Genomic DNA, 16,270 nt, shown 5'->3' on the forward strand with positions numbered 1-16,270 from the left:
AGCTGCACAACTTCAAAATCGCATTAAAAAAATCCGCATAAAAAGAGACCTTACTGTATTGTATCTCGTATATTCAATGGCCACAAAACAAATAAGATCCAAAAAAAATATTGCGATGGCTGGGAAATGAACTCTAATTGCTAGATAACAAGTTTAGCGTCGTAACCACTAGACCATTTGGGCGATAATGGTTTATTGGTTACATTCAATTCATTAATTTTTCAATTTCAATAATTAATTAATTAATGTTTCAGTGGAAACATTACGTTCAGTTCCATCCATTTAATCTATAAAAAACTTTGAAAAACTCTTGATGCAAGAATAAACAACCACTGCACTCGGTAAAAATGAGTGGCGCACACAATATTCCTGCTACAAAACAGCTGATATGAATATTACGTGGCGCAAAAATGTATTTTCATTTTGATGGAAAATAAAATTCTAGTTTTATTTTAAAAGTAATGTTTCCATAATATTTGCTAAATTTGAAGTAAAACGGGCCACAAAAGAGTAACTTTGATAGAGTTTGTATTTTGAAGCTCTTTTGTGGCGCGTTTTACTTCAAATTTAACAAATATTATAGAAAAATCTTTCAAAATAAAACCAGGTATACCAGGTATACCAGGCATACCAATCAAACTGTGTTTTGTGCTCAAAGTTCACCACACCCTGTGGAATATTCTAGCATTTATAAAATACTGAAATTGAAACAAACTATAGCCTCAGGTTTTCTTAACATTCCGTTTTTAAATTCATTCACTTATGTGGGATAATAAAAAAAGTTAGGTATTTTAACAACAAGCCATGTTTTTCATCAATACAGGGAGTTTATAAATAAGTGCGACAAACTTTAAGGGGTAATTCGGATGGACTAAAGGATTAAAGGATGGATTTAAGGGGACTTTAAGAACCCCGTAAGGTATTTCGCACTTATTTAGAAACACCCTTTATTGATGAAGAAAATGGCGAGTTGTTAAATAAACTACCTAACATTTTTATTATCCAACATAAGCGAATGAATCAAAAAACAGAATGTTAAAAAAACCTGAGAACGATATTGTTAAAGAATAAGGATATAACATATTAAAAAAATCACATAAATCGGACAACAGGTTTACGAAATTCGAAAAATCAAAAATGACCCATTTTGTGGGTGGCCTGTTTTCTTTGACGAGCAATGTATTAATGTTTATTTGCAATTACATTTACAGCGATAGCAACAACTGTAAATATTATTGTTTATTTTATTTGTAATTGTTATTCCTATTTTTTCTTATCATTCTTATTGCCTTATCGTATGTACCAACTGTACGCAAAGAAATAAAAGCTATTTAAATATTATGAAAAATAATACATAGTTAAAATCGCATGAGCTAGTACAACACACTAAAGATACGCACTTTTTATCCAAAAAGGCAATCATTGAATTTTTATACTAAACCCAGAGAAAATAGCAATGGATATTGGGTCTCTTTTGCAGGATACATGTCCGGGAAACCTACAGGGCATATCAGGATATTTTTTCCTGACTTTACTCAACAGTTTATTGAGTTCCAAGTGCAAGTTAGGTAATACCAACGACTACACAGAAGACTATGCGCCCAGATTGAAAGATGGAGATGAGTTTGACTTTATAGTGGTAGGTTCTGGATCAGCTGGAGCTGTGGTAGCGAATAAGCTAAGTGAAAATCCTAACTGGAAAGTTTTGGTGCTGGAAGCTGGAGGATATCCATCAGCAACTAGTGACGTAAGTAAAATGCTTTGATAGAAAAAATCCATAAGACATTAAATTCTGCAAACATAAAATACACTGTGTTTTTTGATTTCATTACACAGGCATCAAATGTGAATTGTATACAATTGGGGTTCATAATTCAGTGTATTGAAGAATTAGTCCATGTGGTGAGACCGCTCCCGTCTGAAAAGATTTCTGATTCGGTTTCTTTGTGGATTCCTATTAAAAAAAAATGTCCCCTTTAAACAAATCTGAAGGGTGCCGGGTGGAATTTTTGGGCAGAAATAGTTTAAACAATATATTTAAACAAATACAAAAGATCATCTTTTTTGACCCAAAGAATATATTTTTAGGTTTTTTGGGTCATTCTAAACAATAAAGGTATCTTGTGATTTTTCTCAAAAGTTGATAGTTTTCGAGTTATAGGCGATTTAAAATCTGAAAAATGCGAAAATACGTATTTTCAAGCTTAAAAACTCATATTTAAATTAGTATTTTTAAGATTGCCAAGTACTTGCATTGTAGTTTAAAAAATCATTTTCGAGATTCTGCAGACTGATCGGGTCTAACTTAAATTTACACCGTTGTTATTTAATTGTTAATTATGCGTGTCCATCCGATATTTTTGCCGGTGCAGCGCGCACTTTTTTCAAAAATCTCCTATTTTCCTCCGAAAAATATATTTTTTAGATTTTTCGGGACATTCTAAATAACATGGGTTTCTTGTCATTTTTCTCAAAAGTTAATAGATTTAAAGTTATAAGCGATTTAAAATCTGAAAATGCGTTTTAAATCGCTTATTATAACTTTAAAACTATTAACTTTTGAGAAAAATTACAAGAAACCTATTTTATTTAGAATATCCCGAAAAATCTAAAAAATATATTTTTCGGAGGAAAATAGGAGATTTTTGGAAATAGTGCGCACCGCACCGGCAAAAAAATCGGATGGACACGCATAATTAACAATTAAATAACAACGGTGTAAATTTAAGTTAGACCCGATCAGTCTGCAGAATCTTGAAAATGAATGTTTGACCTACAATTTAAGTACTTGGCAGCCTCAAAAATACTAATTTAAATAAGAGTTTTTAAGCCTTGAAAATGCGTATTTTCGCATTTTTCAAATTTTAAATCGCCTATAACTCGAAAACTATCAATTTTTGAGAAAAATCACAAGATACCTTTATTGTTTAGAATGACCCAAAAAAACCTAAAAAAATATTCTTCGGGTCAAAAAAAGGTGATCTTTTGTATTTGTTTAAAAAAATTGTTTCACAATTTCAATAAAACAATTTCTGCCCAAAAATTCCGCCCGGCAACCTTCCAATTTGTTTAAAGGAGATATTTTTGAATAGGAATCCTCAAAGAAACCGAATCAAAAATTTTTTCAGACGGAAGCGGTCTCACCACATGGACTAAATGAGTATTTTAGAGATCTTATTGATTATTGTCAAGTACATCTGCTTTTGTTTATTTATATATTGATCGCTAAAATTTCAAACAAAATTAGCTTTCTTCTTGATAATCTATATCATTGAGGTCATCCTTTCTTGTAAATAAAATGATTGATATGCCTCTTCGCGCAAGAGAGCGCCAAACAATTGATGCCTTTAAGACGTGGTGCTGGAGAAGAATGCTGCGCAAATCTTGGACATCTCATAGGACAAACCTTTCCATTCTAAACCAACTCGAAATTAAAAAAAGGGCTGTCCACAATTATATGTCTGCGACGAATTCTGCAATTCTTCGGTCACGTGGTTCGCAGAGGTGATGATAGTTTGGAGGGATTAATTGTTTCTGGAAACGTTCCGGGAGAAGATCAAGAGGACGATCACCACTAGACGTTCCGACCAAATTAAGAATTCAGCTGGAAACTCATTTTGCGAAGCTCTTAGAGCAGCTGAAGATAGAGACAAATGGAAAAAATTGTTAGGGGTGATTCCATTTCAAATCACTCAATTTTGGAGCAAAAAAAATTTTGGATCTCCGATTTGTCTGAAAATTGGTATATAGTTTCTGCGGGACGTAAAAATAAGATATTTAAGGTCAAAAATCTTCTTCTTCTTTTTTTCTTAAAATGTTATTTTATGCGATTTTACAGTGATTTGGTGTTTATTTAAACAAATTTGCATTTTCTATCATGAAGTATCAATGGAAAACATAATATTTTCATAGAAGGGACTCAAAAATGTCATTATATGGCATTATAACAAGTTACTTTGATTCAAAACAAGTTTTTGATCAAATTTTATAGTGTAGAAAACGTTAAAATACCGTATTTTACATTTTTCTCCATTCCCAAAATACATCATAATCGATTTGCCTGAAAATTTGCCCACAGATAGCCAAAACATAGGACTTTAAGTGGTGAGAAGGATTTGAATTATACTACAATACCAAAAAAGTTGCATGCAATATCATAGTCAAAAATATAGGCGTCTACTGTAAGTACAATTAACTCGAAAATATCGACCTCACGACCAAAATCGTTAAAAAAAATTGTAATAATTGTAAATACGATCTATTTGGAACAATTTCAGTTTCTACCATTTTTGTCGAAAAGTTAAAAATGGCGGAGATATTGAGCAAAACAGGTTTTCCTTTAAAATCAAGATGGCGGCTAACATAACGGATGAATTCATTCGTAATTTTAAATTTAGGCTACTATGGACTCCCCTAAAAATTAGAAAAAAAAAATTTGGGCAGCTCGGCATGCAAGGTCAAATGCTATCCCGACTGGACTAATATACTTTTGAGTCTGACATTACTGCATGTAATTTTTTGGTATTGTAATATAATTCAAATCCTTCTAACCACTTAAAGTCCTATGTTTTGGCTATCTGTGGGCAAATTTTCAGCCAAATCGATGATGATGTATTTTGGGAATGGACGAAAATGTAAACGGTATTTTAACGTTTTCTACACTATAAAATTTGATCAAAAACTTGTTTTAAATCAAAATAACTTGTGATAATGCCAAATAATGACACTTTTAGGTCCCTTAAGATATTATGTTTTTCATTAACAGTATTTAATGTTTTAATGTCATGTTTTTTAACAGTATTTTAACAGATCTTTTTGATTTTGTAGCTCCTTCTAAATTAATTAAAATACAGAAAAATCGGCCACCTTGGCTCACAGACAATATTCAGTTAATTATTACACTTAGAAATAAAGCATTTACACGTTGTAAAAGGACTAAAAATTTAGCTCATTGGAATTATTATAAAACTTTAAGGAACCAAGCCAATATTATGTTACGCAATGAGAAGAAGTCTTATTTAGAAGTAAATTTTTTGGGGGGTAATTCAAGTAAAATAATGTGGAAAAAATTTAATCAGTTAAATATTAACAGTACAAAGAAAAACAATATTCTACCAGAATTTTTGAATAGGCCCAATGAAATAAATTCTCATTTCTTGTCTAATGCTCTAACAAATATGCCACTTGATCTGAATATTTTATACTTTTATAATAATAATGTTAGAATAGCTATTTGTATAACAAGGGAGGAAAGTGCTACTTTTCCTCCCGAGAATGAAGTTTACTGCCCGACGCGTAGCGGAGGGCAGTAATCATTCAAGGGAGGAAAAGGCACTTTATTCCCATGTTATACATATGGTTTTTCCACCTTCCTCAAATAACAAGTAATTTTTTCATTTTTGCTTAATTTATTTATATAACTAACCAACAAAATTTATTAGAACTAAAACTAACAAGTACGTACAATATAACTGTCAACTGTCAAATATAAGTCAAATTAATAATGTAAACATTTTTAAATCAAAATAACAATTTACTGTTTTTTACCATTCTGCAAAATACAGAGTGTTTTATAAATAAACGTTAAAATGTGTAGAAACTTACGTAATAGAAAATAGATATTGTACAGGGCGTCAATAAGTTAGATTTCATGAATGAAATACCATGACGTCACTTTTACTTTTCCTCCCTAGGGAGGAAAAATATTTTCCTCCCTAGGGAGGAAAAGTACAACTTTGCTCCCTACAATCAGGTCCGGAAAAGTATACTTTCGGTAGAGGTAGGTGGAAAACAATTTTTCACATGTGTTTAAGTTTGAGACTGTTGGGGAAATATTCGTCTATCAATTACTATTAGAAATAAAATCCAAATCTACAGGTTCTGACTTACTCACTATTGATATGATACTTATGTGTTGCCCACTCATTGTTCGTTATGTAACTGACATAATTAATACCTGTTTGGCAAATAATGTTTTTCCCGATGCTTGGAAAATTGCTAGAGTTCTACCAATTCCTAAAATAAAGGAAGTAAAAGAGCTTGGTGAATTAAGACCTATTAGTCTGTTACCTGTACTATCAAAAGTTTTAGAAAAAATTATGTATCTCCAAATCAAAAGTCACTTAGATAAATATAAAATACTTCCTTCCTTCCAGTCTGGCTTTCGCAGTGGCTACAGCTGTAGCACTGCTTTGCTAAATATTGTGGATGATATTCTAAAAGGGACAGACCTGAATAAATGTACTGTATTGATTCTTCTTGATTTTTCTAAGGCATTTGATACTATTTCTCATGAATTACTGTTTGGTATTTTACACTATGTCGGATTTTCGTTAGATGCGATTAAATTATTGAAAAGTTATTTTAGTAATCGGCAGCAATATGTCGAAACTAACAGTGGAGCTTCTGATTTATTAAATATATCTAGAGGTGTTCCGCAAGGATCTATCCTTGGGCCACTTCTTTTTAGTATTTATATTTCTAATTTAACATCCAATTTAGATAATGTTAGTGTTCATTTTTGTGCTGATGATACTCAAGTGTATTATACATTCTCTCCTACAGATTTGGCAAGTGCTTCAGAAAAGCTTAATAGTGATTTATCTAAACTCGTAATTGAATCTGAAAAACATCAACTAAAATTAAATCCTATTAAATCATCCGCTATGGTTTTCGGTAAAAACAAAGATAGTATTAGGAGAAATATTCAAATTTTGTTGCAAAATAATAAAATTAATTGCACTGATGTGTCCAAAAGCTTGGGTTTATTCCTAGATTCTGATCTTAAATTTAAAAAACATGTGTCGGCTTGTATTCAAAAAGCATACAGTTCATTAAAAATATTATTTCAGCATCGACATATTTTAAGTTCTAGGCATAAAATATTACTAACGGAGTCTTTAGTCTTATCGCATTTCAATTATGGAGATGTCGTGTTTTAGATATATTCAATGTCATCATCTCCTTAAGGGCCTCTTTCACTCAGTTGTCAGGTTGTATCAAACTATTTTACGCCTGTAGGATACCAGATGTACTGCTTGATTTTTTATGTGCTTCTTTCTGTGATATAGTTGTTTTGGTCTGGTTCTTCTTACTTCCATTTATGAAGTTTATTGGTATTTTTTCAAAAGCGTTGAAATTTTATAAAATATTTATAACTATGGACATTACAAACACTGATTTTGACGAACACACTTTTTTAAAAAAATATTAGAGGGCAAGTTTTTATCATTTGAATAAACTTACTGTTTTTTCTCACCCATTACATTAAACGCCGCACCCTTCCAAACGATCCACTTCGCAGCGTAGTGGCCGGCGCTAGAAAATCGCCTGTTTCAGCCACTCTGTGCATCCACAGAGTAGCGCTGCAGAGTGGCCCTCTGGTTTCACCCTTATTCCCAAATTTTGGTGCACTATCTCGATCATGAGCGTCACAAAAAAATATAATAAAAACCACGACTTTGACCCCTTATAACTACCCTTGTCCCCCACTTGGTTTCCGCCCGTTGGGGAAAACATGTACACAACTAATTCAACATATCCCCGTATAGTTTGTCCATATTACTTATCACGAGCAAAATCCGCTTCTATCTCTCCGACTATATTTGATACATAATTGATTTAAGACGTGAAATTAATAAAAAGTATTGTTTATTATTGATGGAAAATCCAACCAGGATATATTCTGTGATGCAAGTATTTTGTTGTTAAATATGTTTAAAATTTATCTAAGCTTTCCATAGTAACAGTTATACATAATTAAAAATATATTATTAAAAAAATCACTTTATCACTTTTTATCTTTTTTTGATTACTTATTAGTTTTTATTGTATAGTATATTGTAGTGAAAAAATAATCATATTAACTAACTGAATTAATAATTTAAGCGATTATACAGGTTATACGGCTATCTAAGAACTTTCAAAAGCTATAAAAGTTAATGATGACTATGTCACTGTCAAGTAATGTTTACATCTCCGTACCAGTGAGAATTTTACTACACGTAATTTGCCGTGTAAAAAAAGAAAAGTAGGGATAGCCGTAAAATATTTGCGCCTACGCTCTTAACAGAGACTTTATGCAACTCGCAATGGAGTGGATATATTATAAACTTTTTCACTATTTGGTCAGATTATTATTGTTCTTTCAATTATTTATTATGTTTCATTAATTTCATTCTTTGTTTCTCATTTCTTTTTCTTTTCTTAACTTCCAGAGAGTTTTCTATAAAGACTTCCAATAATTAACTTTTGAATTGCTTTTGGACTGTATTGTCTTTTATTACTCTTTTAGATACCAGGACTTGTATTTAGTGGCTTACGAGAAGACTGGCAGTACCGAACTGAACCCTCTTCACAATATTGTCTAGGGTTCAAGGATGGGCAGTGTATATGGCCAAGGGGCAAAGGTCTCGGGGGCAGCAGCATTTTAAATGGCATGATGTACATAAGAGGAAATAAAAGAGATTATGATACTTGGGAGCAAATGGGTAATACAGGATGGGGTTGGGACACTGTTAAAGAATATTTTAAGAAGTTGGAAAATATGCAAGCTAAAGGTGTTAGTGACCAGTATGGACGGGATGGTTATATGACGCTTAACAGATATCCTTCAGGTAAGTGTTATACCCACACGTTTCTGTTGTCACATGTTTTATCTCTGTAAAAAGTCCTTTTTTGCATTTAGATAGGTTAAAACAAATGACGCCTTAGGTATCTTTACCTATCGTATTCGAACAAATTTTTCAAAAGATTTGGATTTATTTCCGTTCATACTGGAATGGGCCGTCAAACATACGTATTTGTTAATAGGAGCCAGTTATGTGTTTCAGAAGCCATCACAGACTATGTCTTAGCGTGCGAAATTTCTACACCCAGGAAGTATTATAAATCAACATAAAAGCTCTACTGATTTTGTAGTTACTGTGGCTATTAATGCGAACAAAAGAAGGTTAGAAGGTAATGAGATATCCTTCAATACCTGCCATTTACATGCTGAATCGCCAAAAATTTCTAAAAAAAATTGAGTGTTAGCTCTATCTGAAGAATGTTTGTGATTATAATTAGTTTTCCCTTTAATACTCATATCACGCAAGGCTTGTATAAGACAAAAAGCAAACAAGACTTGTATACTGTGTTTCAGTCTTACCAAAACCATAATTTCGCTTAATAGTCTGGCCAGATTATCGGAGAATAGGCCATTTTTGGGAAAAGTTATTTACCAGCAATCTTATTGCTGGAATCGAATCTTACGATTTTATATATTAATAATATAGGTATGCAAAGTCCGCAGATAGTGTGCTACTTGTATTATAAACAAAATGGCGCCCGAAAATCGTGTTTAATTCAATTTTTGCTCTATAACTCCAAAGATTTTAACTTTATAGGTACCAAAAACGCCCAAATAAAAATTGACCGTAATTAAATTCTGCATAGAGACATGTTTTCTCGATTTACTTCGACGAAACTTTTCCTCGGAAAAATGCGGGTTTTTCCAGCCAAATCTTGAAGTTTCAACTACAATTTTAGGTAAGTTATTGTTTATCACTAATTAAATAACTTGGTAATATAAAAGCTCTTTTCGTATATATTATAATTCCAGAAGCCGATGGAAGTTGAATGAACAGTTTAGCAACAATTAAATTGTTAATTAAACATTTACGGTCGCTATAATAACCACATTAATTATGATGCATAAGAATAAATATGATTTTTGTATAAAAAGGCACTATACCTCTCTAATGTACTTTACAGAATTGAAATTGAACTATCTATGCGGCCTCAGGAATATTTTAAAATTATAAACAATTTTTTGGCTTTGACAAATAGAATATCTTGGGAAATATTAAATTACATTAAATCATTAAAACGGTGTTGGAAAGAACTCGTCCTTTTAAAAGAAAAAAACGTTTAATTGTGATGAGTGGTTCCTGAGATACAACCGGCCAAAGTTGACCGGCATGTACGTCAAAAATATAAACAATAAGATCATAATTTTCGAACCATCACCTTTTTAATTCTGTCCTTTTTCTCCACACTAATTTTCGTATCTTTAAAATACTAATAACATATATCATAATAATAAAAACTATCGATATTACGAGTGAAAAATGCCAAAAATAGCAAAATTCCAATCAAAAATTAGATTGGAGAAAATGGAATCTCAATCTATTCATAATAAAAGTCTTAGATTAATCTTAGGGGCTTTCCCAACTACACCTGTATCCAGCATTTTATGCTCTTTTAGGAGAACCATCGCTACATCACCGCCGCATGTACCTCGCTCAATCACACGCAGCCTCAGTCGCTTGCAATATTTCAAAGCCAATATATCAAAACACTTTTACAAACAAATATGTAAACATATTCCAAGATATTCGCTATACTAAAAAACCATATTACGAAAGAATTAAATCCGTACTTCAAAACCTAAACATTGATTTTTCCTCGGATATTAAATACCCCGAGCCTTGGCTGATCGATTTACCAACCTGTGATGCATCTCTGGAGTATTTCGATAAATCAAATACACACCATTCTCTGATTCGGTCCAAGTTCGAGGCCCTTATAAATAAGTACCCCGACTACCATAAAATCTACACAGATGCATCTAAATCCGAAAACGGAGTGGGGGCATCAATCGTTTCTTCAGAAAACAATCTTCTTTTCCGTTTACCCCCAGCATGTAGCACATATTCAGCTGAACTCTACGCCATATACCGTGCTGTGAAACTTCTTATCGAGCTTACACTCACAAAAGCCCTGATCATAACAGATTCCCTTAGCTCTCTAAACTCATTAAAACACATTTTTCCGAAACATCCTTTTGAAAAGTTGTTAAAATACCAGCTTTCCCAAGCTCATGAACATCGCAGAAGCGTCCAATTTTTATGGGTTCCCTCACACGTCGGAATAACAGGAAATGAAGAAGCTGACAGGACTGCACGAGAGGCAATTTTAAGTGATTTTTCGGAGCCGATAGACAAGTGTGTTTCCAGTGACTTAAAAGCTTATTTTAAAAATAAAGTGTTGTGTTTGTGACAAAATGAGTGGTCTGAAACTAATTCTAAGCTGAATAAAATCAAAAATAATGTGTCTCAGTGGTTTCCATCGTCGCGCAATAGACGAGAACAAATTGCGGTTGCGCGTTTACGTCTAGGACATACCAGGTACTCTCACCTTATCACAAAGAATAATCCACCTATATGTGATCAGTGTAACGTCCGATTAACAGTCGAACACTTTTTAATAATTTGTAGTAAATATGTCCAAGAAAGACAGCGCTACAATATCCCAAACGCTCTACCACAGGCTCTAGGTCAAACCTGTTCCTGTGACAATATAGTTAATTATCTAAGATCCATAAACATTTTGTACAATCTGTAGTTGTTTACATTTGTTATTTATATTTTGTTCCGTCGCTAATAACCTTTTGGTGGATGCGACTTGTTTTTCTAATAAAAAAAAACAAAAGCAACTTTAACATTTAATAATGCGTTAGTTGGATGGCTCTACTCGAGTTACTTGGGAACAAGAAAAAAATGAAGAAAATTGCTCAATATGATGCCGAGAAAATGCGTTTTTTTTACGTATACCGATTTTGAACTTTGAGATTCCATTTTCTCCAACCCAATTTTTGAATGGAATTTTGTCATTTTTCACTCGCAATATCGATAGTTTTTTCATAATAATATATGTTATGAGTATTTTAAAAATATGAAAATTGGTGTGGAGAAAGACGATCGAAATAGAAAGGTGATCGTTAAAAAATTATGATCCTGTTGTTTATATCTTTGCCGTACATGCTGGTCAACTTTGACCGGTTATATCTCAGGAACCACTCATCACAATTAAACGTTTTGTCTTTTAAGATGAGTCCTACAGCCTTCTTTCCAATACCGTTTTCATGATTTAATTTAATTTAATATTTTCCGAGATATTCTATTTGTTTATAAGCCAAAAAATTGTTTATAATTTTAAAATATTCCTGAGGCCGCATAGATACTCGACTGGATCAATTTGATGTTGGTTTTTTTTTCAACATCAAGAAATAATTTTTCACTGGTTTTAAACTTCGGAAGCTAGGAATAACTAAAGGCACTTTTCACTAATTTACTTTACTACAATAATACAAACTTTTTACCATAATGTAATAATTTTTGTCGGATCGGACACAAGCCCTACTTTCCCGTTTTTATATTCTTTTATTATATCTAACAAAACCTTGGCAACGAACTTTTTTGTTTTGAATATTGCGCCTTTGTGTAAACTTGTGTAAACTGAATCATAGAACATAAAAACATAGAAAAAACTTTGTGAAGTGTACACAAGGCGCAAACCACTAAATAAAATATTCAAAATAAAATATTGAAATAAAGTATAGTTTTACTAAACATTAGTGTTGGGAATTTATTTCTCCAACATGCAATTTCAATTCTGTAACGTACATTAGATAGGTATAGTGCCTTTTTATACAAAAATCATAGTTATTCTTATGCATAATTATTATTGTGGTTATTAGAGCGACCGTAAATTTTTAATTAACAATTTAATTGTTGCTAAACTGTTCATTCAATTTCCATTGGCTTCTTTAATTATAATCTATACGAAAAGAGCTTTTATATTACCAAGTCATTTAATTATTGATAAACAATTACTTACCTAAAATTTTAGTTGAAAATGAAAGATTTTGTTGGAAAAAATCTGCATTTTCCGAGGAAAGTTTTCGTCGAAGTAAATCGGGAAAACATGTCTCTATGCAAAATTTAATTACGGTGAATTTTTATTTGGGCGTTTTTGGTGTAAAGTTAAAATATTTGGAGTTATAGAGCAAATATTGAAAAAAACACGATTTTCAGGCGCCATTTTGTTTATAAAAAAAGTAGCACACTGTCTGTGGACTTTGCATATCTATATTATTAATATATAGAATCATAAGATTCAATTCCATGTATAATCGATTCGCTAATCTGAGACGCAACTGTCTACACTACAATCACAATAAAGATGCACTAGAAATAAACAAGGACGAGGAGCACTCCCAAATTATGATTTGGGAGTGCTCCTCGAATATTCAACGTGTCTTGGTTTGTTTATTTCTATATAGTGCATTTTTATTGTGATTGTAATGTAGATAGTTGTGTCTCAGATTTAGTCCTGTCGCCACGGGGGGTACAACGGCCTCCTTAATTCAGATGGACTTACCCAAGTTTTTTTATGTATTTTGACCCGTAGAACACGAATTTTTTGAGTAACAGTCGATCCGGATGTCGATAAGATTGTTATAAACAAAGAACTTGAGGAATCACATAACAGCGATTTTTCGCAAAACAAAGCATTTTTTTGTATTTTTTGGGCCATTCTAAGCAAAAAATTATTTTACAAGTTTTTTCGTAGGATGCATAGTTTTCGACATAAACGCGGTTGAACTTTCAAAAAATCGTAAAATTGCAATTTTTGAACCCGAATAACTTTTGATTAAAACATAAAATAGCAATTCTGCTTACTGCATTTGAAAGTTCAAGTCAAATTCTATCGGTTTTGATTAAAGCCATAAACACATAGTGTTTCCCGTGCCCAATGCATGCGTTTTAATGTACTTAATCCACGTGGAGATTGTATGTATGCGCGCCTACTCTTTCGATTTCAAATGAGAAATGCATTGAAAACACCATTCAATCACTATGTGTTTATAGCTTTGTTTAACAATAAAAAAATTAGTTTTTAGCAATGAAAGTAATCAAAACCGATAGAAATTGACTTAAACTTTCAAATGCGATAAGCAGAATTGCTATTTTATTTTTCAATCAAAAGTTATTCGGGTTCAAAAATTGCAATTTTTCGATTTTTTGAAAGTTCAACCGCGTTTTTGTCGAAAACTATGCATCCTACGAAAAAACTTGTAAAAACATTTTTTGCTTAGAATGGCCCAAAAAATATAAAAATATATTTTGTTTTGCGAAAAATCGCTGTTATATGATTCCTCAAGTTCTTTGTTTATTACAATCTTATCGACACCCGGATCGACTGTTACCCAAAAAATTCGTGTTCTACGGGATAACATACATAAAAAAACTTGGGTAAGTCCATCTGAATTAAGGAGGCCGTTGTACCCCCACTGGCGACAGGACTAATTAGCGAATCGACTATAAACAACTTTTCCTTGTATTTTGCTTATTAGCCCAGAGTATAAATATGTGGAGTTTGGACCAATGATATATCCATCTGAATGGATTTACCATACTACAGAAAAATCGTTTTCTTAATTTTAAACGATCAGACATCCTTGTGGGGAAACTGATTTATACTGTAGTGACTTGTTCACTTTTTACTTCGTAGAAGAAAACTAACAAACTCTGTTACCCTAAATACCAGAGAACAAATTTTACGGATTTCAGAAAACTGTGCCATGCTAAAAGCATTAGATTCAATACCTTATGGATCCAATAGTATTTGGTAACAACAGGAAACTGTAGAATTTCCTTATTCTTCTCCTACATCATCATCATCATTCAGCCTATGCTTGTCCACTGCTGAACGTCCGCCTCCCGTAGTTCACCCCACAAACCCCGGACCTGTGCCGCTTTTATTCAATTTTGGTAGATCCGCTTCAGGTCATCTGTTCATCTTGTTGGTGGTCTATTTCGAGAGGCGTCTTGTCTTGGTCTCCACTTTTGTGGAATACGTTTTGTCAATCTGCCATCCTTCGTTCTCGAGACGTGCATTGCGTCGGTTACTCCTCCCGATCTACGCCGCAATTCTGTGTTAATTATACCCGTTTGAGCTCGTTCCACTGAGCAGGAATTTAATATTTTAGAGGGGGAAAAACCCCCCCACTACTTAAAAATAGGAATAGTGAATCGATTTTTGCGGCAGAATTACGAGCTATTTATGAGCTCTTGAAATTATATAGTTTAGATTTTTGAGCTCATCCCCTTCACCCCCAAACAACCCTTTAATTGATTTAACTTAAGAGAAAAATGCTGAGAAAACTTAAAAATATCGTATCGCGGATATAACTCCTATACCTTATATATCCTAAGAGTAAACTATTAAATCACGTGCATTTCGATTATTGAGATACAACCCCTTCGCAAGAAAACCACCCCATCTTCCCGGCTTAAGAGAGAGTTGTACTTAAAATGCATTAAATTAATTATTTGGCGAGTAAATATCATTTAATAATTTATGAGCTCCCAAATTACGCGCATTTAGATCAGTAAATTGCAATTTATTTTGTATAGTGCAGTCACTGAAGGTAAAAATCAATGATTACCTTCAATTTCGGTGAACCTCCATCGATTTTCACGAAAATTGGTCAGTGGTTAGAGGATACCTCAAGAAACAAAGGTGACATGGTGCAACCTTGCGCCTTTACCCTGAGGGTGGATACCGCCCCTTCTCGGAGGTGAAAATTATTTTATAAAAAATAACTGCACAAATCAATAAAAGGACAAATTATAAGCAGCATTTGTTATATAAAGTTATTACAAAAAGTAAATACTTTTTAAGTTATTAAAGATCAAAGATTATAATTATTCGTGAAAAAAAATGCATGTTTTGAAGCGGTTTTTCGTAAATCACTGAAAAACTGTAAGTTTTTACAAAAAAGTTAATAGTAGTTTAATTCTTATAGCTTATATTCTAAGAATAAACTCTTAAATCACGCGCATTTCGATTATTGAGCTACAACCCCTTCGCAAGAAAACCATCCAATATTCCCAGCTCTTTACACTTAAAATAATTTAAATTAATTATTTGGCGACTACATATCGTTTAATAATTTATGAGCTCGCAAAATATGCGCATCTCAATTATTGAATTGCAATTTTCTTTCTATAGTGCAGTCACTGAAGTTAACAATCAACTATGACCTTCGATTTCGGTAAACCTCCATTCATTTTCACGAAAATTGGTGAGCGGATAGAGGATACCTCAAGAAACAAAATTAACAATTACAACTTGCGGTTTTAGCCTGGGGTATATGTCACCCCTTCTCGGGGGTGAAAATTATTTTATTAAAAATAACCCCACAAATCGAGAGAGGGACAAATTCTAAGCAAAATTTGTTATATAATGTTATTAAAATAAATCAATACTTTTTGAGTTATTAAAGATCAAATATTTTAATTTTTGTGAAAGAAAATGCATGCTTTAAAAAGCGATTTTTCATAAATAACTCAAAAACTGTAAGTTTTTACAAAAAAGTTTTCATCACTAAAATTGAAGCTAATAAAATATGTAATAAATTGCTTACTTGAAAAACTATTTA

The 16,270-nt window shown here is 32.4% G+C and overlaps 1 protein-coding gene across 3 annotated transcripts in view; it reads left to right on the top strand.

Moving 5' to 3' along the window:
- Nucleotides 1–16,270, top strand: part of LOC114329237 (glucose dehydrogenase [FAD, quinone]-like) — a 131,860-nt gene that overhangs the window by 42,952 nt on the left and 72,638 nt on the right. The window contains exons 1-2 of one of the 3 annotated variants that reach the window (XM_050647096.1): nucleotides 1,331–1,747; nucleotides 8,294–8,615. The exons of 1 other annotated variant lie outside the window; for it this stretch is intronic. In XM_050647096.1, coding sequence (XP_050503053.1) covers nucleotides 1,457–1,747; nucleotides 8,294–8,615 — 613 coding nt within the window. In that variant the 5' untranslated portion in view covers nucleotides 1,331–1,456. Of the gene's footprint in view, nucleotides 1–1,330; nucleotides 1,748–8,293; nucleotides 8,616–16,270 lie in introns of those variants that run through there. One more of the 3 variants, XM_050647095.1, reaches the window with a different exon arrangement.

This window comes from Diabrotica virgifera, chromosome 3 (genome assembly GCF_917563875.1).
Source record: "Diabrotica virgifera virgifera chromosome 3, PGI_DIABVI_V3a".
NCBI lineage: Eukaryota > Metazoa > Arthropoda > Insecta > Coleoptera > Chrysomelidae > Diabrotica > Diabrotica virgifera.